Below are 26,360 nucleotides of genomic sequence, written 5' to 3'. Positions count from 1 at the left end.
CCACTTCTGACCTTACGATGGAGGGAAGGTTATTCATGAAGCAGCTGAAGATGGTTGGGCTTAGGACACTACCCTGAGGAACTCCTGCAGTGATGTCCTGGGACTGAGATGATTGACCTCCAAAAACCACAACCTTTGTGCTAGGTACGGCTCCAACCAGTGGAGAGTTTTCCCCCTGATTCCCATTGACTCCAGTTTTTCTAGGGCTCCTTGATGCCACACATGGCCAAATGCTGCTTTGATGTCAAGGGCAGTCACTCTCACCTCACCTCTGGAGTTCAGCTCTTTTGTCCATGTTTGAACCAAGGCTGTAATAAGGTCAAGAGCTGAGTGGGTCTGGTGGAACCCAAGCTGAGCGTCAGTGAGCAGATTATTTCTGAGTAAGTGCTGCTTGATAGCACTGTTGATGACCCCTTTCATCACCTTGCTGATGATCGAGAGTAGACTGATGGGGTGGTAATTGTTAAATTTGTCTTGTTTTTTGTGTACAGGACAATTTTCAACATTGCCAGGCAGATGCCAGTGTTGTAGCTGTATCGTACTGACTAGGGGCGCAGCCAGTTCTGGAGCACAAGTCTTCAGTACTATTGTCAGAATGTTGACAGGGCCCGTGGATCTTGAACTGTCCAGTGATTGGTCAACCATCCCGCTTACCCCATCAAACTATTTTCTCTGGTCCTTTGTCCTGCTATCAGCATTAACCACTGCCCCCTACCCCAGCCCCCATCAAACCCCGATCTATAGCTGCCTGTTCCACGATCAGCCCCCAACCCTTCCACACTCCCTTCAAGCCCAGATCATTTCCTCCTTTCTGATTGCCAGGCTCTGTTAAATTTGGCAAGACCTCATCCCTGTGATTACTGGAATTCACTTGTACTCCCTCTCTGTCAATACTGGGACCTTTGTTGAAACAGCCCTTTTTGCCCATCTCCGAAATCTTAACAAAGAATCATTGTCTGAATGATTTTTGTCCTGGATGGCTCGCAGCAGTGTGCGCTGGATTTAATCTTTAATACCTAGAGACTCCAGGACAATCTTGGGAGGTTGGTGACGCTGGTGAAGACCCACTTTTGATGAGACTTAGCAGATGCCAACAGGTTTACTGACTCCACATATATTCAATGCCTGATGGACAATGGGTGTGGGATGGAAGGGGATTGGTGCTCAGAGGTGTGCTAATTCTGTGATTGTACACTCATTACTAAGCCAACGACATCTGCACTGGCTCGGACAAGCTCGTTGGACTCATGACAGTCGTATACCCAAAGGCCTTCCATGCAGTGAACTGGACACTGGGTCACGACCTACTGAGCATCCACACCTGTTCCACAAGGACACCTGCAAGAAAGGTATGAAGGTGGTGGACATTGACACTGACAAATGGGAGACTGACTGTTTGGAAGGACATCGGAAGAGCTGAAACGAAAAGCTCAGCTGGCCAAGGAGAGGGCCCAGAGAAAACAGAGGCCAGTGAATCATGCACCTTCTCCGCCCACTGTCTTCCTCTGCAGCAAACACGGCAGAGGCTGCCATGCCAGAGTGGGCTCCTGAGTGACACTAGGCGATGATTAACGTAGAGTGGTGCAAACCATCATCTCAGGAGATGGAAGGCTGCCAGTAATGGTGCTGAGAGGCTTATATAGCATCCTGTCCCAAAATTGGAGCTGAATTATAAAAATGACTCCATCCCCTGAAATTCTGGAGATTCATTTAAGTTCACTATTTTCTCCCCATGACTGTTTTTTTACTTAAATTAAATCCAATCTATGAGTTGTTCTTTGTGTCTTTGTAGATTCCCTGTTATTTTGTTCTTTCCTCCATGTTGAAAAAAGATAGAAAGTATTCATTTAACAAGTCTGCCTTTTCCTTATTATCCATTATAGCCTCACAAGTATCTGCTGTTAACTAACCCACATTCCTCCTTACCACTCTTTTTCATTTACTGTACTTAATAAAATCTTCTTCTGTTAGTTTTGCAAGCATTTTCTCATACTTCCTTTTTGCACCTAAGCTGCAATATTCAAAAAAGAATTTTTTTTTTCATTAATTGTTCACAGGGTGAGGGACTAAGATCTCACACTGTATACTTTTATAAAATATATAGAGATATCCTCATGGCTATTTCTAAAATTTAAAAAAAAACAAGCAAAAATCCTTAAGATGGTTGAATATGTGTCTATCTGTGACCCCAGGACAAAAGAAGCCACTTTGCATTTTGGGAAATCTCACACCTCATTATCTCTGAGGAGCTGCTAATGATCACCTGGGACTTCAAAGAGAGCTATACAAAGGTCATTGCATTTAATAATCCAGGCTGGCCAGGAGATGGTTCATCTACTAAGACAAAGGTCCTGCAACCTTCCTTTCAATTCCTAATGGCTAAGGCTCTTTGGAATCCTGACGATGGATACAAATCCTTTGTCAAAGATGGTGGAGAGGTGGGAGTCATGTGACATGGGCCTTTGGCTTGTGGAACAAATAATATTGCCTTGATGAATTGCATAGCTCAGCCTGCTGTTTAACATCTGATTCGCAGGCCACACTGAAGGAGCTCTGGCCCAGGTTGGACACCTGGCCCCATCTACCCTGTTTCTGCTGGAAGCCTTTACCATCCCCTGCTCCCGTGTTTTGAGTGTGTGCAACCAAACTAACCCTTTGAGTTCATCCTATCTTGAGTTTGCTGTGGGTTTATTAATAGAAAATTGGATCACATGAAAACCGAGGGGTTGGGGAAATACGCCACTGCTTACACATAGACACAATGGGCTGAATGGCCTCCTTCTATGCTGTAACCATTCTATAACTCTTTGTCAGTCAATTGGAAGATTCTTGACTGTTAGTCAAACAGCCAATTTTTCAATTTCTGATAAATATACAACTAATGAATGAAAGTGCTTAAATAAAATAATAACTACATACAATTTTCTTTGCTACCCAATGAATTTTCTCCAGGGTTTCTCACATCAGTGCCTTGGAGATGAACCTTTAATTCCTGCAGGCTCCAGATTACACCTGGAGGGTTGGTAACCCCAGAATGAGCAAAGCAGTGAAACACAATGGCATGAATAGTAATTCAGTGTCTGTCTTTCTCTTTCAGCTGTGCCACTGTGAATCTGCCACCAAATGTAACAATATCACACAGTATTTCATGTTTTCTCGCTGCTGTGCCAAGTGTCCACCGGGTAAGTACAGAACCAACAATAGGGAATGATGGATTCCTGGGGGGATCGACCAGAAGGCTGGAATATAAACTGGGCCAGTGATAGATGCTAGGCCATTCAGGAGTGAAATCAGGAAGCATTTCTTCACACACAGGGCAACAAACATCTGGAATACTGTCCCCCAGTGGGCTGTGGAAGCTGGAACCAATTGGAGCTTTCAAGATTTAGACTTTGCTTAGGCTTGGGTATCTAGGGAAATGGGGTTGAATCCCAAACTGGTCATGTTTTAATTGAATGGCTTGAGGGGCTGGATGGCCCCCTCCTGTTCATTTTTATGAAATGGCTTTCCAAGATTTTATCAGTGTTTCAGGGATCGACTTCCACAATTCTACTCATTTCTTGTGGGAAACATGAATCAATGGCTTTGAATAGTGTCCAAGCCACTCAAATGGTTTGTATATTGAACATCTGGGAGTTGCAGGATGGAATCTGAGTGAGTAGTTAGTTGGTATCTGAGTGGATGGAATCAGAGTGTTCAGGTAAAAATAAGAATTAAACTTGAGTAGGACATGGTGACACAGACGCATAGAACAGCTTAGAGCTACAGAGTGGGGAGTGATTCAGGCTTGATCCTTTAACCTTGATTGGTGCCATTGTGCTGGGAGATGAGTGAGTGTTCAGTGAGGTTAGTGCTTCATGGTAAATTAGCCTGTCATTAGTCACTGCCTAGACTCTAGATGCGTACATGAAGAATAGATACTTGTCTGAGGTACCAGAAGGCTGATGGTGCCTGTATAACCCTCAGGACAGGTGGCGGACAGGGGAAGAAAACTAAGGGCTGAATTTCCCCCCCCCCCACCATTGGGGGCCTGTGCAGGAGCGAGCGTGAACCCGATTGGCGCCCCCAATCAGGTGCGCGCCGCCATTTTACATGGGCAGGCCAATTAAGTCCTGCCCAGCGTGACCTGCACCGGGAAGCGTTGTGCGCTCCCTGTACGGGCGGGGGGGGATTCCCTGTGCATGAAAGAGCGCATAAATCTCCCTGAAGCACAGAGGTGCCTCAGGGAGATTAGTTTAAGTTCTGAAGAATTTAATAAAGGTAAAAAAAAATTTTAAGGACACGTCCCCTCATGTGAAACTGTCACATGAGCTGGGACATGTCCATTAATTTTTTCAAAAAATTTTTAAAAATTAATGAACCCTTCATGAGACCTCATCCCACCCGTGGATGAGGTTTCATGAAAAATGCGAAGGCTGCCTGGGCTCTTCGCCTGACCCCCAACCTTAAGGTTGGATGGGCAGCATTCTTAACAACTTTAATTACTTTGTTAATGGCCTTAATAGGCCTTTGACACTTCGGCGGGCGCACAGCTGACGCCGCTGGGCACCCGCCAAACTGACAATCTAAATGACGCGCAGTGACATCAGGATGCCCGCCCGACATCACCACGCATCGTTTTACGCGCTGGCGAGTAGGCCCCGCCTCCACTCATCGATGGGAAAATTCTTCCCTAAGAATAAAAAATAACTGATTGGGCTTTGCAATTGGGCGAGGGAGAAGCTGAGCTAATCAGATCAGGAAGTTGCCAGGTTTTATTTAGTTGCTGATCTGTGCTGATTTTAGTTGATCCCAGTTGAGGCCGCAGTAGGTCGCCAGAATTGACCTCTGGATTAGGAACAGATCGACCATGGTCTCAGTGCTAATGTTGGAAAGTGGATGTACTGCCAGGCTTGGCTCTGACACTTTCTCTTCGCCTTCTGGTCTGCTGCTTTTATGCATCCTCCACATTGATGGCATCATTGTTAGTCACCATAGTGATACACTCTGGAAAATTCTATAACCTCCTCAACTCCCCGTTCGCCATCTTCAAACTAACTTCTCAAAGCTTGCCTTTTTTGCCAAAGCTTCCAGTAAAGCATTCTGCACCCCCCTGCCCCCCACATCCACTAATCTTCAGCTGTGGCTCAGTGGGTAGTATTCATACCTCTGAGTTAGAAGGTTGTGGGTTCAAGTCCCATTCCAGCAACTTAAGCATAGAATCTATGCTGGCACTCAAGTACAATTCTCAGGGAGTGCTACACTGTCAGAGAGGTGTGTCTTTCAAATGAGACACTAAACCAAGGCCCCCTCACAGGTAGATGTATAATTTCAGATGGTACTATTTTGAAGAAGAACTGAGGAATTTATCGCGGTATTTTAGCCAATTTTTATCACAACCAACATCACCAAAGCAGTTTACCTGATCATTAGCTTGTTGCTGTTTGTGGGAGCTTGCTGTGCACAAATTGGCTTCCATCTTTCCTACAATAAACCAGAGCCTACATTTCCAAAGTGCTTCGGGACGTACTTAGGTTGGGAAAGCTGCTATATAAATGCAACTACTTTCGTTCCATGACATGGCATCCAATCCCTTATCTTTTCATAAACTTTGTTATTTTTCTTCTATAAAGTGCTGTTGAATGTTTTCTGCATTAATTCTGTGGCAGTGTGAAACAATGTGGAAAATCTGCTGAGAGGTTTATTTTTCTATAAGTGACCAAAGATTTGTCTGCATCAGATGTTTTCAAAACCTATCCGGGTCTGTGGAAAAGGAGCAGAACTCAAGCCAGATCTGAGAGTTGTATTCCCTGTACAATAAATTTGTACTTGTGCTGTCTATGTTGCAGGTACCTATTTGATCAGTAAATGCACAATACAAAAAGACACTGAATGCAATCGCTGTGAAGAGGGGCTATATCAGTCAAAATGGAACTTGGCTGATCACTGCCAACAGCACACGTACTGCGATCCAAGTAGGTACACATTAGCTTTCCCTTGTTTCATGTTGCATTTATTTCTGGCAGCACGTTACAGATGCATGCGTGTGTATGCATGTGCGTGTGTATGCATGTGCGTGTGTATGCATGTGCGTGTGTATGCATGTGCATGTGTATGCATGTGCGTGTGTATGCATGTGCGTGTGTATGCATATTCGTGTGTATGCATGTGCGTGTGTATGCATGTGCGTGTGTATGCATATTCATGTGTATGCATGTGCGTGTGTATGCATGTGCGTGTGTATGCATGTGCGTGTGTATGCATGTGCGTGTGTATGCATATTCATGTGTATGCATGTGCGTGTGTATGTGTTATCCTGATGCTGGAGCCAGCTTTGAAGGCAAGATTAAATTGTGCTGCACACACAAAATGGAGCGTATTTCCTCTCAATCACAATGGACTGTGAATAAATATAGACTAGTTTTTCGGGGGAGGGGAGGAGGGAAGCAAGATCCCGGCCAAATTAAATCCCCAACAGAATTTGGAAAGCCTTGTGTTTTAAATAGATGATATATTAGGCAGAATCCAAATTCAGCATTCTGTTGGAATACTAAACAGGAGGAATTCCTCTCTCTCCAGAGTGGGAGTAAAATCGGAAACCATAGGAAACATTCTGTCCGCCATTGAAAATATACAGGGGTTTCCAATTGAGATACTGCCAGCATAAGTAAATAACTTCAGCCCTACAGAGCAAGGAGGTCCACGTAAAACAGTACCCTGTGCTCATTAGGACGGGGTTGGGCTTTTTCGTGATGAAGCCTTCAGACAAACAACTTGCCAAAGCTTGGTCTCTTTATGTGTGAGTGCCACAGTTCACTGCTAGATTTACAGGAAGTGTTACAACAAAACCACAAGCTGGTTACCAGACAGGAGGAAATTGTTAAAAACACATGTACACAGCCCCTTCACTGTCGCAGATACACAGCCACATCACTGTCACAGCTACCCAGCCCTGTCACAGTCACAGCTACCCAGCCCTTTCACTGTCGCAGATACACAGCCACATCACTGTCACAGCTACACAGCCCCTTCACTGTCGCAGATACACAGCCACATCACTGTCACAGCTACCCAGCCCTGTCACTGTCACAGCTACCCAGCCCTGTCACAGTCACAGCTACCCAGCCCCGTCACTGTCACAGCTACACAGCCCCTTCACTGTCACAGCTACACAGCCCCTTCACTGTCGCAGATACACAGCCACATCACTGTCACAGCTACCCAGCCCTGTCACAGTCACAGATACCCAGCCCTGTCACAATCACAGCTACCCAGCCCCGTCACTGTCACAGCTACACAGCCCCTTCACTGTCACAGCTACACAGCCCCTTCACTGTCGCAGATACACAGCCACATCACTGTCACAGCTACCCAGCCCTGTCACTGTCACAGCTACCCAGCCCTGTCACAGTCACAGCTACCCAGCCCCGTCACAGTCACAGCTACACAGCCCTTTCACTGTCACAGCTACACAGCCCCGTCACTGTTACAGCTACACAGCCCCTTCACTGTCACAGCTATACAGCCACATCACTGTCACAGCTACACAGCCCCTTCACTGTCACAGCTACCCAGCCCTGTCACAGTCACAGCTACACAGCCCCGTCACTGTCACAGCTACACAGCCCCTTCACTGTCACAGCTACACAGCCCCTTCACTGTCACAGCTACACAGCCACATCACTGTCACAGCTACACAGCCCCTTCACTGTCACAGCTACACAGCCCCTTCACTGTCACAGCTACACAGCCCCGTCACTGTCACAGCTACCCAGCCAGGTCACTGTCACAGCTACACAGCCCCTTCACTGTCACAGCTACACAGCCCCTTCACTGTCACAGCTACACAGCCACATCACTGTCACAGCTACACAGCCCCTTCACTGTCACAGCTACCCAGCCCTGTCACAGTCACAGCTACACAGCCCCGTCACTGTCACAGCTACACAGCCCCTTCACTGTCACAGCTACACAGCCCCTTCACTGTCACAGCTACACAGCCACATCACTGTCACAGCTACACAGCCCCTTCACTGTCACAGCTACCCAGCCCTGTCACAGTCACAGCTACACAGCCCCTTCACTGTCACAGCTACACAGCCACATCACTGTCACAGCTACACAGCCCCTTCACTGTCACAGCTACCCAGCCCCGTCACTGTCACAGCTACACAGCCCCTTCACTGTCACAGCTACACAGCCCCTTCACTGTCACAGCTACACAGCCCCGTCACTGTCACAGGTACACAGCCCCGTCACTGTCACAGGTACACAGCTCCGTCACTGTCACAGCTACACAACCCCTTCACTGTCACAGGTACACAGCCCCGTCACTGTCACAGCTACACAGCCCCGTCACTGTCACAGGTACATTGCCCCGTCACTGTCACAGCTACACAACCCCGTCACTGTCACAGCTACACAGCCCCTTCACTGTCACAGCTACACAGCCCCTTCACTGTCACAGCTACCCAGCCCCGTCACTGTCACAGCTACACAGCCACATCACTGTCACAGCTACACAGCCCCTTCACTGTCACAGCTACACAGCCCCTTCACTGTCACAGCTACACAGCCCCGTCACTGTCACAGCTACCCAGCCAGGTCACTGTCACAGCTACACAGCCCCTTCACTGTCACAGCTACACAGCCCCGTCACTGTCACAGCTACACAGCCCCTTCACTGTCACAGCTACACAGCCCCTTCACTGTCACAGCTACACAGCCACATCACAGTCACAGCTACACAGCCCCTTCACTGTCACAGCTACCCAGCCCTGTCACTGTCACAGCTACACAGCCCCGTCACTGTCACAGCTACACAGCCCCTTCACTGTCACAGCTACACAGCCACATCACTGTCACAGCTACACAGCCCCTTCACTGTCACAGCTACCCAGCCCTGTCACAGTCACAGCTACACAGCCCCGTCACTGTCACAGGTACACAGCTCCGTCACTGTCACAGCTACACAACCCCTTCACTGTCACAGGTACACAGCCCCGTCACTGTCACAGGTACACAGCCCCGTCATTGTCACAGGTACATTGCCCCGTCACTGTCACAGCTACACAACCCCATCACTGTCACAGCTACACAGCCCCGTCACTGTCACAGCTACACAGCCCCTTCACTGTCACAGCTACACAGCCCCTTCACTGTCACAGCTACACAGCCACATCACTGTCACAGCTACACAGCCCCTTCACTGTCACAGCTACACAACCCCTTCACTGTCACAGCTACACAGCCCCGTTACTGTCACAGCTACCCAGCCAGGTCACTGTCACAGCTACACAGCCCCTTCACTGTCACAGCTACACAGCCCCGTCACTGTCACAGCTACACAGCCCCTTCACTGTCACAGCTACACAGCCACATCACTGTCACAGCTACACAGCCCCTTCACTGTCACAGCTACCCAGCCCTGTCACAGTAACAGCTACCCAGCCCCGTCACTGTCACAGCTACACAGCCCCTTCACTGTCACAGCTACACAGCCCCTTCACTGTCACAGCTACACAGCCCCGTCACTGTCACAGGTACACAGCCCCGTCACTGTCACAGGTACACAGCTCCGTCACTGTCACAGCTACACAACCCCTTCACTGCCACAGGTACACAGCCCCATCACTGTCACAGGTACACAGCCCCGTCACTGTCACAGCTACACAGCCCCTTCACTGTCACAGCTACACAGCCCCTTCACTGTCACAGCTACCCAGCCCCGTCACTGTCACAGCTACCCAGCCCCTTCACTGTCACAGCTACTCAGCACCGTCACTGTCACAGCTACCCAGCCCTGTCACAATCACAGCTACCCAGCCCCGTCACAGTCACAGCAACGCAGCCCCGTCACTGTCACAGCTACACAGCCCCGTCACTGTCACAGCTACACAGCCCCGTCACTGTCTCAGGTACACAGCCCCGTCACTGTCACAGGTACACAGCCCCGTCACTGTCACAGGTACACAGCCCCGTCACTGTCACAGGTACACAGCCCTGTCACTGTCTCAGGTACACAGCCCCTTCACTGTCTCAGGTACACAGCCCCGTCACTGTCACAGGTGCACAGCCCCGTCACTGTCACAGCTACACAACCCCTTCACTGTCTCAGGTACACAGCCCCGTCACTGTCTCAGGTACACAGCCCCGTCACTGTCACTGGTACACAGCCCCATCACTGTCACAGCTACACAACCCCTTCACTGTCTCAGGTACACAACGCCTTCACTGTCTCAGGTACACAGCCCCGTCACTGTCTCAGGTACACAGCCTCGTCACTGTCACAGCTACACAGCCTCGTCACTGTCACAGGTGCCCAACCCCGTCACTGTCTCAGGTACACAGTCCTGTCACTGTCACAGCTACATAACCCCTTCACTGTCACAGGTACACAACCCTGTCATTGTCACAGGTACGCAGCCCCGTCACGGTCACAGGTACATTGCCGCGTCACTGTCTCAGGTACACAGCCCCGTCACTGTCACAGCTACACAGCCCCGTCACTGTCTCAGGTACACAGCCCCGCCACTGTCACAGATACACAACCCCTTCACTGTCTCAGGTACACAGCCCCGTCACTGTCTCAGCTACATAGCCCCGTCACTGTCTCAGGTACACAGCCCCTTCACTGTCACAGGTACACAGCCCCGTCACTGTCTCAGCTACACAGCCTCGTCACTGCCACAGGTACACAGCCTCGTCACTCTCACAGCTACATAACCCCTTCACTGTCACAGCTACACAGCCTCGTCACTGTCTCAGGTACACAGCCTTGTCACTGTCACAGGTACACAACCCCGTCACTGTCACAGGTACACAGTCCTGTCACTGTCACAGCTACATAAACCCTTCACTGTCACTGGTACACAGCCCTGTCATTGTCACAGGTACGCAGCTCTGTCACTGTCACAGATACACAGCCCCGTCATTGTCACAGGTACATAGCCCTGTCACAGTCACAGGTACACAGCTCCGTCACTGTCTCAGGTACGCAGCCCCGTCACTGTCTCAGGTACACAGCCCCGTCACTGTCACAGGTACACAGCCCCGTCACTGTCACAGCTACACAGCCCCGTCACTGTCACAGATACACAGCCCCGTCACTGTCTCAGGCACACAGTCCCCTCACTGTCTCAGGTACACAGCCCCGTCACTGTCTCAGGTGCACAGCCCCGTCACTGTTACAGGTACACAGCTCCGTCACTGTCTCAGGTACATAGCCCCTTCACTGTCTCAGGTACACAGCCCTGTCACTGTCACAGGTACACAGCTCCGTAACTGTCACAGCTACCCAGCGCTGTCACTGTCACAGGTACACAGCCCCGTCATTGTCACAGCTACACAGCCCCCTCACTGTCTCAGGTACGCAGCCCTGTCACTGTCTCAGGTACGCAGCCCCGTCACTGTCTCAGGTACACAGCCCCGTCACTGTCACAGCTACACAGCCCTGTCACTGTCACAGATACACAGCCCCGTCACTGTCTCAGGCACACAGCCCCCTCACTGTCTCAGGCACGCAGCCCCGTCACTGTCTCAGGTACACAGCCCCGTCACTGTCACAGGTACACAGCTCCGTCACTGTCTCAGGTACATAGCCCCATCACTGTCTCAGGTACACAGCCCTGTCACTGTCACAGGTACACAGCTCCGTCACTGTCACAGCTACCCAGCGCTGTCACTGTCACAGGTACACAGCCCCGTCATTGTCACAGCTACACAGCCCCCTCACTGTCTCAGGTACGCAGCCCCGTCACTGTCTCAGGTACGCAGCCCCGTCACTGTCTCAGGTACACAACCCCGTCACTGTCACAGCTACACAGCCCCGTCACTGTCTCAGGTACACAGCCCCGCCACTGTCACAGATACACAACTCCTTCACTGTCTCAGGTACACAGCCCCTTCACTGTCACAGGTACACAGCCCCGTCACTGTCTCAGCTACACAGCCTCGTCACTGCCACAGGTACACAGCCTCGTCACTCTCACAGCTACATAACCCCTTCACTGTCACAGCTACACAGCCTCGTCACTGTCACAGGTACACAACCCCGTCACTGTCACAGGTACACAGTCCTGTCACTGTCACAGCTACATAACCCCTTCACTGTCACTGGTACACAGCCCTGTCATTGTCACAGGTTCGCAGCCCTGTCACTGTCACAGATACACAGCCCCGTCATTGTCACAGGTACACAGCCCTGTCACAGTCACAGGTACGCAGCTCCGTCACTGTCTCAGGTACGCAGCCCCATCACTGTCTCAGGTACACAGCCCCGTCACTGTCACAGGTACACAGCCCCGTCACTGTCACAGCTACACAGCCCCGTCACTGTCTCAGGTATACAGCCCCGTCACTATCACAGATACACAGCCCCGTCACTGTCTCAGGTACACAGCCCCGTCACTGTCACAGGTACACAGCCCCATCACTGTCACAGGTACACAGCCCCGTCACTGTCTCAGGTACACAGCCACGTCACTGTCTCAGGTACACAGCCCCATCACTGTCACAGGTAGACAGCCCCGTCACTGTCTCAGGTACGCAGCCCCGTCACTGTCTCAGGTACACAGCCTCGTCACTGTCACAGCTCCACAGCCCCGTCATTGTCACAGCTACACAGCCCCATCACTGTCACAGGTACACAGCCCCGTCACTGTCACAGGTACACAGCCCCGTCACTGTCACAGGTACACAGCCCTGTCACTATCACTGATATGACTCTGCATGGATGAGAAGTCTTAACTCTGCATTTTAATATTTTCAGATGGAGGATTTGTGAGGGAGTTGCACGGTGACACCTTGCGCGATGCTGTGTGTCTGTGTGCGATAGGGAAACACTGCATCAATAAGGACTGTGAGATGTGTGCAGAGGACAAGAGTTGCAAGCCTGGATTTGGAGTAGATAATCCAGGTAAAACCATTGAACCCACGTCTAATTTTAACAATCTATATACTTGTCTGATTCATAACACGTTTTCACAAAGTGAACTGTTTAGGTGGGTGTTTATGGTGCTATTACTTCATGTGATAATGGTCACTTACTGATGTGCTGATGTGGTGTTTCTTTGCCAGCCGATCGCAAACACAGCGACACAGAGTGTATGGAATGTCAAAGTGGTTATTACTCAAATGTCTCCTCACCTGTAGAGCGCTGTTGGAAATGGACAAAGTAAGTAACCCAGGTTAACTGGAGAGTTTCGGTAACCCAGGTTAATTGGAGAGAGTCAGTAACCCAGGTTAGGAACATAGGAACAAAGGAGCAGGAGTAGGCCATTCAGCCTATTGAGCCTGCTCCGCCATTCAGTTAGATCATGGCTGATATCTACCTCAATGCCACTTTCCTGTGCTATCTCCGGATTCCTTGATGTCATTAGTATCCAGAAATCTATTGATTTCTGTGTTGAATATGCTCAATGATTGAGCTTCCACAGCCCTCTGCGGTAGATTGTTCCAAAGATTCACCACCCTCTGAATGAAGAAATTCCTCCTCATCTCAGTCTTAAATGGCTTACCCCCTTATTGTGAGACTGTGTCCCCTGGTTCTGGACTCATCAACCTGGGGAAACATCCTATCCACATCGGCCCTGTCAAGCCCTGCAATAATTTTGTAAGTTTCAATGAGATCACCTCTCACCAAGGTTCTATACAATTGCAGCAAAACATCTTTGCTCCTGTACTCAAATCCTCTTACAATGAAGGCCAACATACCATCTGCCTTCCTAATTGCTTGCTGCACCTGCATGCTAGCTTTTAGTGACTTATGAACAAGAGCATCCAGGTCCCTTTGGACATCAACACTTCCCAACCTCTCACCACTTAAGGAATACTCTGCCTTTCTGTTTTTTCTACCAAAGTGGATAACTTCACACTTATTCACATGATATTCCATCTGCCCTGTTCTATCCCATTCACTTAGCCTGTCCAAGTCCTCTTGAAACCTTGCGTCCTCCTCGCAACTTACATTCCCACCCAGTTTTGGGAAGAGTGAGTAATGCTGGTTAATTGGGGAGAGTCAGTAACTGTGGGTTAAATGGGCGAAGTCAAGAACTGAGAGTTAAATGGGTGGACTCAGGTGCAACAGTTTAAATGGCAAAGTTTCAAGCTGCCAACTGCTCTGCCTCTGGCTTCATTCACCTTGTATCTACGCTGAGCCATACCCTCACTGCCACATTTGATGCACTTGTTCCGAGCAATATCTTTACTCTTTTTCATGTTGGTCGTTCTCCCTCGGATCGCCCCATTTTCATCCCCTCAAGTTTAAGGGGCTCAGGTTTGAGCCTATCTGAGCAAAGCTGCGCTCGTCATCCATCACTAAGTCTGGTGAGACTACATCAAGCACTTTGGTGCCTCACTCCGCTGCCAAAACTATTCATTTGTCAGGATTATTCTGGAGAGAAAATACACCTTTGGTTTTATTCTCCTCTGCCAATTATCTCTTTAATTAACCCCTGCATTGCTAGCAAGGCATGTATTTGTTGCCCATCACCTATTATCTTGAACTGCTTCACTTGGGTGAGAAAAATACTCCCATTGTTAGGGAGAGTTTTCCAGGATTTTGACCCAGCAGCAAGGATAATGATATATATATTGTGTGACTTGCACAGAATTTAGAAGTGATGCTGTTTGTGTATGGCTGTTGCCCTTGGTCTTCTAAGTGTTGATGTTGCGGGATATATGATAGTCTGATGGTGGCATTCAGAAAAAGCAGAAAACTCAAGCCTAGCCTGGGAGGACTTTTCGACCTCTAAAGGAGGGACTAAGCAGGGAGCTCATGCAGGTGTGTAAAACAATCAATGGTGTGAAAAGGATAAATCTGGAACATGATTTCAAGTTAAACTGTGATGGTGTCAGTCAGGCAGAGGCAGGGAGCAGGCTCAAACTTAGCGAAAGGCACCTTTAATATCAGGAAGCTCCCCTTTACCCAAAGAGTGAGCAACATGGGGGAGTGGACTTTTCACAAGGAGTGGGTGTGAACATCCTGGAATTATTTAGGAAACTGCTGGATGTTGTTGCTAAGCAGAATCTCCCTCAGTGGATGTGCTAGGGTGGGCTGTGTCTTATAGATCTCTATCTTCTGATAAAGTCTATACCGTGTAAAGCCAAAGCTTTTTCCTTTGTATAGATCCCATAAAAGACCAAGATTAATGAACAAATTAGGTAGAAAGTGTCTGCCTTCGGGATCCCTGATTATACATTGTCTGTGGAAATTCTTGTGCTCTGATCCCCTGACAACCTCTGTCTCTTTACTTTCAGTTGTGGGGCACGAGGAGAGCTCAAGCCGGGCAACTCAACAACAGATGTGAAATGTAAGTACTGCAAGCTCCCAGCTAAAGATTGTCACTTTGACAGGGACCAGTTCTTGTCTACGGTACAAGTGATTATTTGGGCTATTGTCACTGGTGGTAATCTGGCACCATTTCATTCCTTCTTGACCCCGCTTCTCCAATTTTATTCTGTCACCTCACCCATGTCACTATTGCTCTTGTAGATAATGATTGGCCAGGAGGCTAACTGTGGGTGGGACATTATGATCATGCTTGGTACTGCACTCACCCAAATCTATACACGTTTTTGTTGCATTCAGAGCCATTGAGTGGTGGTCAGGAGCCTGAACCTAGTTGCCTATTTTACTCCATTCCATAGCTATGAGAAACCTGTTACGCCAACTTTACCATCAGCCTGGCCATTAAGTGCATTTCACTTAGATCTTGTCCTCATGGTAATAGATGCAATGCAGCTAAATTTCATGAGTATTGTGATCCTAAACTGTCTTACTACAGTTTGCTTCAAGTTGTGCCTGCTGGTAAGCTACTGAAAAGAGCCAGGGTGGAACACAATGGAGGCATATATGGGTTAAAGGGGCCACAGTGTCACTGAGGGTGAATTATGTAGAGGAATGGCAGGGCAGCTCTGGGCCCTGGAGTGCACATCCCATTCCATGTGGGAACTCCAGGATGCTTACCCCGTCCTGGATAACCATATGTGCAGGAAGTGATGTCAGCTTGAGTGCCGGGTTTTGGAGCTTGAGCAGTAGCTGGAGTCATTGCATTGTATTCGCAAGGCTGAGAGTTTAGTGTATAGCATGTTTATACATGTGGTCACCCCGCAGCTTAAAAGAGGGAATGGGTGACCACCAGGCAGTCAAGAAGATATAGGCAGGTAGTGCAGGAGTCCCTGAGTGCATCACCTTCTCCAACCAGAATTCAATTCTGAATACTGATGAAAGTGATGGTTCACCTGGCTCAGCTATACAGGGGGGCACGAAGAAGATTGGAAGAGCAATAGTGAGAGGAGATTCAATAGTTAGGGGAACAGGTAGACGTTTCTACAGCTGCAGACCTGAATCTAGGGTGGTATGTTGCTCCCTGGTGCCCGGATCAAAGCTGTCACTGAAGGGCTGCAGGCCACCCTGAAGGGGGAGGGTGAGCAGCCAGCGGTTGTGGTCCCCATCAGTACCAATGACTTATGTAGAAAGAGGGATGTGATCCTGCAGTCAGAATTTGGGGAGTCAGGTAGGAAATTAGCAAGCAGAACCTCCAAAGTTTCTTTTAAACTCTTTGATGGGATATGGATGTTATTGGCTAGGTCAGCATTTGTTGCCTATCCTGAATTGCCCTTGAGCTGAGTGGCTTGCTAGGCCATTTTAGAGGGCAGTTAAGAGTCAACCACATTGCTGTGGATCTGGAGTCACATGTAGGTCAGACCAGGTAAGGACAGCAGATTTCCTCCACCAGAGGGCATTAGTGAGTTAGGGGGTAGATGGTGGCGTAGTGGTAATGTCACTGGACTCATAATCCAAAGGCCCAGGCTAATGCTCTGGGAACAGGAGTTCAAATCCCACCACTGTCAGCGGGTACAATTTAAATTCAATTAACGAAAAAAGAATCTGGAATTGAAAGGTAGTCTCAGTAATGGTGGCCATGAAACTATCATCGATTGTTGTAAAAGTTATAATCTCTGGATGACTTGTGGCATGGTGCGCAAGTGAGTATAGAAATAGGAGGATAGAGCAGATGAATGTGCAGCTGGAGAAATGGTGCACAAGAGAGGACTTTAGATGCTTGGAACATTGGGATCAGTTCTGGGGGAGGTGAGGCCTGTACAAGACAGACCAGTTGCACCTAGACAGAGCTGGGACCAATTGCCTTGTGGGGTGATTTGCAAGTGTTATTGGGGTGGGTTTAAATTAACTTGGCAGGGGTGTGGGAACCGAGGTAGTATTAGAGAGAGTGCAAAGAATATTGGGAGAGACAGATCGTACTTGAGTAAGAAATAGTAAAGTATTAGATGGGTTCAGTATAAGCGGGGAAGTAATAAAGTCTAAAGTAGGGTTATGTGAATACACGGAGTGTGATAAATAAGATTGGTGAGTTGCAGACACAGATAGCCATGCAGAAATTTGATGTTGTGGTAATAACACAGACCGGCTCAAAGAAGGGCAGGACTGGGTATTAAATATTCCTGGATACAAGATGTTCAGGAAAGAGAGGAAATGGAGGAAAGGAGGAGGGGATGGTATTGATTAAGGAGAACATTGCAGTTCTGGAGAGAGAGGATGTCCCAGAGGGGTCAAGGACAGAATCTGTTTGGCTAGAGCTAAGGAATAAAAATAATGCAATTATACTGCTTGGCATAGTCTATAGACCACCAACTGTGGGAAAGATGTAGAGGAATAAATTTGCAAGGAAATTACAGAGAAGTGTAAGAATTAAAGAGTAGCTATACTTCAATTATCCAAATATAAACTGGGATAATGGTAGTGTAAAGGGCAGAGGGGGGGTGGGGGCGGGGGGGTGGTAAAAGTTCCTAGAGTATGTTCAGGAGAATTTACAAGCAGTATAATTCCAGTCCAACAAGAAAGGAAGCATTGCTGGTGTTATAATTATGAGGTTTGTAAGATTATTATATTTTGGGATTGTGTCTTTATATTTAGGTTAAATGAAGGGCATCATGTGACCTGTTCTGCAGTCTGCCTGACAGTAAGTCCAGGTGGTTTGATTGTTAGAGATCAGAGGAAGACTCAGATTGTTTTACTGAGAGGAAAGTGCAAGGTATTTATACTTGGAGACAATGACCGCAATCTCTGAGTATACAATGAATAGACCCTAAGTCTCCCAAAGTCCTAGAAAGATGTAATAAGTATCGAGTTGTGAACAGTGGTGCTGTAAACTATTCATTTGCTTCTAAGATGAAAGGAGGTTGGGATCAAAGATAACTTATTAGCATTTCTACTTGGACTTAAAGCTAATGTGTTTACTGTTGCCATGGAGAAGAGGCTAGAGGGAGCCATTTTTGATATTAGGTTACAGGCTTCTCTATAAACGCACAGCTAGAGTGCAAGAAACAGAAACAGCCAGGTCTGCACCTGAAGCATAGAAAATGCTGACCCTATCATTCACCACGCAGAATGTGGTTGGGAGCTTGCACTCAGATTGGAGACTGAGTCCATGAAGATTTAAAGTAAGCTGGAAGATTTGCCTAGCCTGGATCTGGAGGAAGGGATCTACAGCATAACCATCACAATGAAAGGCGGTTCTGGTATTAGAAGTTACCTGGCTGGCAAACTGAAAAAGGAATCAAACTATCGGGAGCTGAGAATAATTTTAGTGGTTCCTGGAGGATGAAGTGTCTGCTTAAGGGACAGTGTAATGTCTAACTGTAGCAGCAGATTTTTGGTCATGCTAAAAGTTAAGTGGGGAATCTCTTAGGGAATCTCTTTTTTGTAGGCTAATGTTACCTACAAAAAGGAAACAGTGTTTAGTCAATAGTTTTATTTTATTAATTTGTTAAAGTAAGAGTTTTAAAATGTGAAATCTTGATGTGTCATTTTTTCAGCTGTTAATTGAAAGTTTGAATTTCTCTTTAAAAGTATTGGACTCAATGGAGATAATAACACTGGCTCTTGGAAATGAGTTGGGGCAAATGGATCAAGTGTCAGTAGGAGAACAATTAGGGGATAGTGATCATTGGATCTCATAATCATAGAGTCACAGAGGTCTACAGCACAGAAAAAGGCCCTTCGGCCCATTGAGTCTGCACCGGTCAAATAAGTACCTAACTATTCTAATCCCATTTTCCAGCACTAGGCCCATAGCCTTTTATGCCATGGCATCGCAAGTGCACATCCAAATACTTCTTAAATGTTATGAGGATTTCTGCCTCTGCCTCCCTTTCAGGCAGTGAGTTCCAGATTCCCACCACCCTCTGGGTGAAAAAATTCTTCCTCACATCCCCTCTAAACCTCCTGCCCCTTACCTTAAATCAATGGTTATTGATTCCTCCACCAAGGGGAAAAGTTCCTTCCTGTCTACCCTATCTATGCCCCTCATAATTTTATACACCTCAATCATGTCCCCCCTCAATCTTCCCTGCTCCAGGGAAAATAACCCCAGTCTATCCAATCTCTCCTCATAACTAAAACTCTCCAGCCCAGGTAACATCCTGGTAAATCTCCTCTGCGCTGTCTCTAGTGCAATCACATCCTTCCTATAATGCGGATTCCAGAACTGCATGCAATACTTTAGCTGTGGCCTAACCAGTGTTTTATACAGTTCTAGCATAACCTCTCTGCTCTTATATTCTATGCCTCGGCTAATAAAGGCAAGTATCCCATATGCCTTCTTAACCACCTTATCTACTTGTCCCGCTACCTTAAGGGACCGGTGGACATGCACACCAATGTCCCTCTGATCCTTGGTACTTCCCAGGGTCCTACCATTCATTGTGTATTCCCGTGCCTTGTTTGTCCTGCCCAAGTTCATCAACTCACACTTATCTGGATTAAATTCCATTTGCCGCTGATCAGCCCATCTGACCTGCCCGTCTATATCCTCCCATTGTCTAAGGCTATCCTCCTCACTATTTACCACCCCACCAATTTTCGTGTCATCCGCGAACTTACTGATAAACCCTCCTACATTCAAGTCTAAATCATTTATATATACCACAAACAGCAAGGGACCTAACACTGATCCCTGTGGAACTCCACTGGACACAGGCATCCAGTCACAAAAACACCCCTCGACCATCACCCTCTGCTTCCTGCCACTCAACGAATTCTGGATCCAATTTGCCAAATTGCCTTGGACCCCATGGGCTCTTACCTTCGTTATCAGTCTCCTATAAGGGACCTTATCAAAAGCCTTGCTGAAGTCCAAGTAGACTACATCAAATGCATTACCCTCATCTACACACCTGGTCACCTCTTCGAAAAATTCAACCAAATTGGTCAGACATGACCTCCCCTTAACAAAACCATGCTGACTGTCCTTGATTAATCCCTGCCTCTCCGAGTGCAGATTAATTCTGTCCCTCAGAATTGCTTCCAATAGTTTTCCCATCGCTGAGGTTAGACTGATTGGCCTGTAGTTCCCTGGTTTATCCCTTCCTCCCTTCTTGAATAACGGTACCACATCGGCTGTCCTCCAGTCCTCTGGCACCTATCCTGTGGCCAGAGAGGTATTGAAAATTATTACCAGCGCCCCTGCTATCTCCTCCCTTGCCTCACTCAACAGCCCAGGATACATTTCATCCAGGCCTGGAGATTTATCTACTTTTAAGCCAGCCAGACCACTTAACATAAGAACATAAGAACTAGGAGCAGGAGTAGGCAATTCAGCCCCTCGAGCCTGCCCCGCCATTAATTACGATCATGGCTGATCTCATTTTGGCCTCAACTCCAATTTCCTGCCCTTTCCCCATAACCTTACAACCCGTTACTAATTAAAAATCTATCTCCTCCTTAAATTTATTCAGCGTCCTGGCATCCACTGCACTCTGAGGTAGTGAATTCCACAGATTCACGACCCTTTGAGAAAAGTAATTCCTCCATATCTCTGATTTAAATCTGCCACCCCTTATCCTAAAACTATGGCCTCTTGTTCTAGAATGCCCCAGAAGGGGAAACATCCGCTCCACGTCTACTTTGTCTATCCCTTTTAGTATCTTATATACCTCAATTAGAACCTCCTCCCTTTCTATGCTAATTTCTTTAATTATATCACAGTCCTTCTGCCTGATTTCCATACCCACGTCGTCCCTCTCACTTGTGAGCACCGACACAAAATATTCATTTAGAACTCTACCTACGTCTTCTGGCTCCACACACAAATCCTTAATGGGCCCTACTCTTTCCCTGGTTATCCTCTTACTCTTAATGTACTTGTAAAATAACTTTGGATTTTCCTTTATTTTACCTGCCAATGTTTTTTTCATGCCCCATTTTTGCTCTCCAAATTTCCTTTTAAAGTATCCCCCTACACATTCTATATTCCTCTAGGGCTTCCGCTGTTTTGAGCTCTCAGTATCTGCCATAAGCCTCCCTTTTTCTCTTTATCCAATCCTGTATATCCCTTGACATCCAGGGTTCCCTGGATTTGTTGGTCCCACCCTTTGTCTTTACTGGAATATGTTGGCCCTGTGCTCTCCCTATTTCCTTTTTGAATGAGTCCCAGTGCGCTGATGCAGATTTACCTAAAAGTAGCTGCTCCCAGTCCACTCTGGCCAAATCATATCTGATCGTATTAAAATCGGCCTACCCCAATTTAGAACTCTGATTTCTGGCCCATCCTTGTCCTTTTCCATAACAACCTTGAATCGAACGGAACTATGATTACTATCTGCAAAATGCTCCCCCACTGATACCTCTATCACTTGCCCGGCTTCATTCTCTAAAATTAAATCCAGGACCGCCTACTCTCTTGTAGGACCTGCTACGTACTGGCTTAAAAAGCTCTCCTGGATGCATTTTAAGAATTCTGCTCCCTCTAAACCTATCACACTATGACGAACCCAGTTAATGTTAGAGAAGTTGAAATCCCCCACTATTACTACCCTATTATTTTTACACTTCTCTGAAATTTGCCTACATATCTGCTCCTCTATTTCTCTCTGACTGTTTGGGGGCCTGTAGTACACTCCCAGCAATGTGATTGCTCCTTTTTTGTTTTTAAGTTCTACCCGTATGGCTTCATTTGAGGATACTTCTAAGATGTCATCCCTCCTTACTGCTGTAATTGATTCCTTGATCAATATTGCAATACCCCCTCCTCTTTTACCTCCTTCCCTGTCTCGCCTGAAGACCCTATATCCTGGAATATTGAGCTGCCAATCCTGCCCCTCTCTCAACCGTGTCTCTGTAACTGCAATGACATCATACTTCCATGTGGTAATTTGTGCCCTCAACTCATCTGCCTTATTCATCACACTCCTTGCATTAAAATAAATACCATCCAACCTTGCCAAGCTCCCTTGTGCCTTAACTGGCTGATAATTTCTATGCCTTCCATAAGAGATGCTTTCTCTTCTAATTGTGGCTGTGCATCTCCCCCTGCTGAACCACCTCTCAGGATTCCATCCCCCTGCCAAGTTAGTTTAAACCCTTCCCAACAGAACTAGCAAACCTCCCCGCAAGGATACAAACAAAAAACTACTGCGGATGCTGGAAATCCGAAACAAAAACAAAAATAGAATTACCTGGAAAAACTCAGCAGGTCTGGCAGCATCGGTGGAGAAGGAAAGAGTTGACGTCTCGAGTCCAATGACCCTTCAACAGAACTGTTGAAGGGTCATTGGACTCGAAACGTCAACTCTTTTCTTCTCCACCGATGCTGCCAGACCTGCTGAGTTTTTCCAGGTAATTCTGTCCCCGCAAGGATGTTGGTCCCATTCCGGTTCAGGTGCAACCCACCTGCCTTGTATAGGTCCCACCGCCCCCGGAAACGGTCCCAGTTTCGCAGAAATCTAAAGCCCTCCCTCCTGCAACACCTCTCCAGTCACGTATTCATCTGGGCTAACCTCCTATTTCTACACTCACTAGCGCGTGGCACTGGAAGTAATGCAGAGATTACTACCTTTGATGTCCTGTTTTTAATCTGCTTCTTAGCTCCCTAAATTCTGCTTGCAGCACCTCATCCCTCTTTCTACCGATGTCATTGGTACCAATATGTACCACGATCTCTGTCTGTTTACCCTCCCCCTTTAGAATGCCCTGCAGCCATTCAGTGACATCCTTGACCCTGGCACCAGGGAAGCAACATACCATCCTGGAGTCATGTCTACGTCCACAGAAACGCCTCTCTGTCCCCCTTACTATCGAGTCTCCTATCACTATTGCTGTTCCCCTCTTCCCCCCCCCACCCGTGCAGCTGAGCCACTCACAGTGCCATGTGCGTGGCTGCACTCCCCAGAGGAACTGTCACTTTCACCGCTTTCCAACACAGAAAAACGGTTCTCGAGCGAGATGCACCCTGGGGATTTCCTGATCACCTGCCTGACACCTTTCTTCTGACTGATGGTCACCCGTTCCCTCTCTGTCTGCACTTCCATAAGCTGTAGTCTGACCACGTCTAAAAACGTGCTATCCACGAATTTCTCAGCCTTGCAGATGAACCTCAGTGCCTCCAGCTGCCACTCAAGCTCCGAAATGTGGAGCTCAAGTAGCTGCAGCTGGTGGCACTTCCTGCACACGTGGTCTGTCAGAGCGCAAGTAGTGTCTAGGACTTCCCACATGTTGCAGGCGGTACATAACACGAGACTGAGCTGCCCTGCCATGCCTCTAGTTGAAAAAAACCCCTCACTTTAAGTTAAATACAGTACAAAAATGTTAAATTATTTATGTACTTTAAACAAAATCTAGAACCCTTACCTTTCCTTACCTTAACCTATTTTAAACTGGAGAAAAACACTTACCCACTACTCATCAATCAGTTCTCACCTTTGTGCTGATGTTACTTTTTGAAGCTTCCCTGCATTCACGCTGATTCTGATCTCTCTGCCGCTCTCTCGCGTTATCTTGCGATGTCACTCTTGTTATTTTCAACAAGAACTGACTGCAGGACACTCTTCCCAGGCTGCTTCATGTGATGCTGAGTGCGGGACACTCTTCCCAGACTGCTTCACCGCGGTGCTGACTGCAGGACATTCTTCCCAGACTGGTTCACCATGATGCTGACTGCAGGACACTCTTCCCAGACTCTGGATCTGGCCCAGATAAATTGGAATCAAAGATTGACAGGCAAAACTCTAACTGAACCTTTAAAGAAGAGGTTGTTCAAGTATAATCAAGGCATATTTCCACAAAGGGGAAAGGTAGGACAAATTAATCCAGAGCTCCCTGATAGAGATAGAGATTAAGATGAGGCAGTAAAGTGTGCTTATGACAGATGTCAGGAACCATGCTGAATATAGAAGGTTCGGAGGGGAATTGAAAAAGAAAATAACAGAAGCAAAGAGACTGTATGAGAAGAGACTGGCAGCTAACATAGAAGTGAATCCAAATGTTTTCTTTCAGCATATAAATAGTAAAAGGATGGTAAGAGGAGGACTGGGGCTGATTAGGGACCAAAAAGGGGATTTACCCATGGAGACAGGGGGCATGGCTGAGGTACTAGGTGAATACTTTGTATCCGTCTTTACCAAGGAAGAAGATGCTATCCAGGTCATGGTGAAAGAGGAGGTAGTTCAGACATTTAAAGGGTTTAAAATTGATAAGGAGGAGGTATTGTATGAGGTGCCTGTATTTAAAGTTGATAAGGCACCAAGGCTGGATGAGATGCATCCAAGGATGCTGAAGGAAGTGAGAGCGGAAATTGTGGAGGCACTGGCCATGATTTTCCAGTTTCCCATCGAGTTAGGGGTGGTGCCAGAGGATTGGAGAATTGCAAATGTTACACTTTTGTTCATAAAAGCATATAAAGGTAAGCTCAGCAACTGCAGGCCAGTCAGCTTAATCTTGATGGTGGGGAAGCTTTTAGAAACAATAATTCAGGACAAAATTAATAGTCACTTGGACAAATGTGGATTAATTAAGGAAAGCTAGCATTGATTTGTTAAAGGCAAATTGTGTCTCACTAACTTGCTTGAGTTTTTAAATGTGGTAATAGACAGGGGTTGATGAGGGTAATGCTGTTGATGTGGTGTACATGGGCTTCCAAAAGGCATTCGATAAAGTTCTGCACAACAGACTTGTGAGTAAAGTTATAGCTCATGGAATAAAAGGGACAGTAGCAACATGGATACAAAATTGGTTGAGTGACAGGAAACAGAGTAGTGGTAAAGGATTTTTTCAGTCTGGAGGAAGGTTTGTTGTGGAGTTCCCCAGGGATCAGTGTTGGGACTCCTGCTTTTCATGATATATATTAATATCTAGACCTTGGTGTGCAGGGCACAATGCCAAAGTATGAAGTGATTTAGGTAGAGTACAAAAGCAAAGAAGTTATGTTAAACTCGTATAAAACATTAGTTGGGCCTCAACTGGAGTATTGTGTCCAGTTCTGGACACCACACTTTTGGAAAGATGTGAAGGCATTAGAGAGGGTGCAGAAAAGATTCACAAGAATGGTTCCACGGATGAGGAACTTTAGTTACGTAGAAAGATTAGAGAAGTTGGGACTGTTCTTCATGGAGAAGAGAAGGCTGAGAGGAGATTTGATAGAGGTATTCAAGATCATGAGGGGTCTGTACAAAGTAGATAGGGAGAGACTGTTCCCATTGGTGGAAGGATCGAGTACCAGGGGACACAGATTTAAGGTAATTGGCAAAAGAAACAGAGGGAAAACCTTTTCACACCGTGAGTGGTTGGGATCTGGAAGGCAGTGCCTGAGAGTATGGTGGCAGCAGGGACAATTGAGGCTTTCAAAAGGAAATTGGATCATTATTTGAAAAAAAATTTGCAGGTCTATGGGGAAAAGGCAGACAAGGTAGGTGAATTGCTCCTCCATAGGGCCAGCACAGACACACTGGGCTGAATGCCCTTTTCCTGTGCTGTAACCATTCTATGATCTATTCTGCATGGAGCTGGGGATGTCAAGGGCTACCTTCAGAAGGAAGGGCAGAACAGGGGCAAAGAACAGCTAGTTTCAAGCTGTTCTACAAACGATCAGGGTAATGTCTATCTTTTGAACTTAATGCCCTGAAATTGCTTGAAACTAGTTCTACTATAATCATTAAAATATCTACAGTGTTTATAAAGATTGGATTGAATCTGCCACTGACGCTGGGGCCCACTGGCATTGTTCATTTCTTCTGGATATTTGTTTTTAAAGCTGTTGCTGGTTTTTCCATTTTAACTAAACAAACCACAGAAATACATAGGTCAAGATCTTTCCTATGGTGGGCGGGCTGGGCAGGAGCAGGCAGGGGCCAATTAAGGCCTGCCCCGCGTAATACGCGGCCAGTAGCGATCAGCGCTGCCTGTGCGGGAGGAGGGAGAGTCGGGGCCAGCGCTCTTTTGCGCATGTGAGTGAAACAGCGCAGCAATCTCCCTGAGGCACAGAGCTGCCCCAGGGAGATTGAATGGATGTTCAAAAAATTAAATAAATGGTTGAAAAATTTATTTAAACATGTCCCCTCATGTGACAGTGTCACACGAATTGGGA

The 26,360-nt window shown here is 47.2% G+C and overlaps 1 protein-coding gene and 1 long non-coding RNA gene across 3 annotated transcripts in view; one reads left to right on the top strand and one right to left on the bottom strand.

Moving 5' to 3' along the window:
- The window catches only part of LOC144689199 (uncharacterized), an 81,068-nt gene that overhangs the window by 39,331 nt on the left and 15,377 nt on the right, over positions 1-26,360 (bottom strand). The gene's annotated exons all lie outside the window — the stretch shown is intronic.
- LOC144688632 (tumor necrosis factor receptor superfamily member 5-like) overlaps positions 1-26,360 on the top strand; it is a 56,215-nt gene that overhangs the window by 15,941 nt on the left and 13,914 nt on the right. Inside the window, exons 2-7 of one of the 2 annotated variants that reach the window (XM_078555430.1) lie at positions 1,207-1,349; positions 3,098-3,182; positions 5,829-5,954; positions 12,749-12,895; positions 13,057-13,153; positions 15,238-15,290. In XM_078555430.1, coding sequence (XP_078411556.1) covers positions 1,207-1,349; positions 3,098-3,182; positions 5,829-5,954; positions 12,749-12,895; positions 13,057-13,153; positions 15,238-15,290 — 651 coding nt within the window. The remainder of the gene's footprint in view (positions 1-1,206; positions 1,350-3,097; positions 3,183-5,828; positions 5,955-12,748; positions 12,896-13,056; positions 13,154-15,237; positions 15,291-26,360) is intronic. The other variant, XM_078555432.1, reaches the window with a different exon arrangement.

This window comes from Cetorhinus maximus, chromosome 13, assembly GCF_964194155.1.
Source record: "Cetorhinus maximus chromosome 13, sCetMax3.hap1.1, whole genome shotgun sequence".
NCBI lineage: Eukaryota > Metazoa > Chordata > Chondrichthyes > Lamniformes > Cetorhinidae > Cetorhinus > Cetorhinus maximus.
The sequence above is the reverse complement of the archived record's forward strand: the minus strand, read 5'-3'. Positions and strand labels throughout refer to the sequence as shown.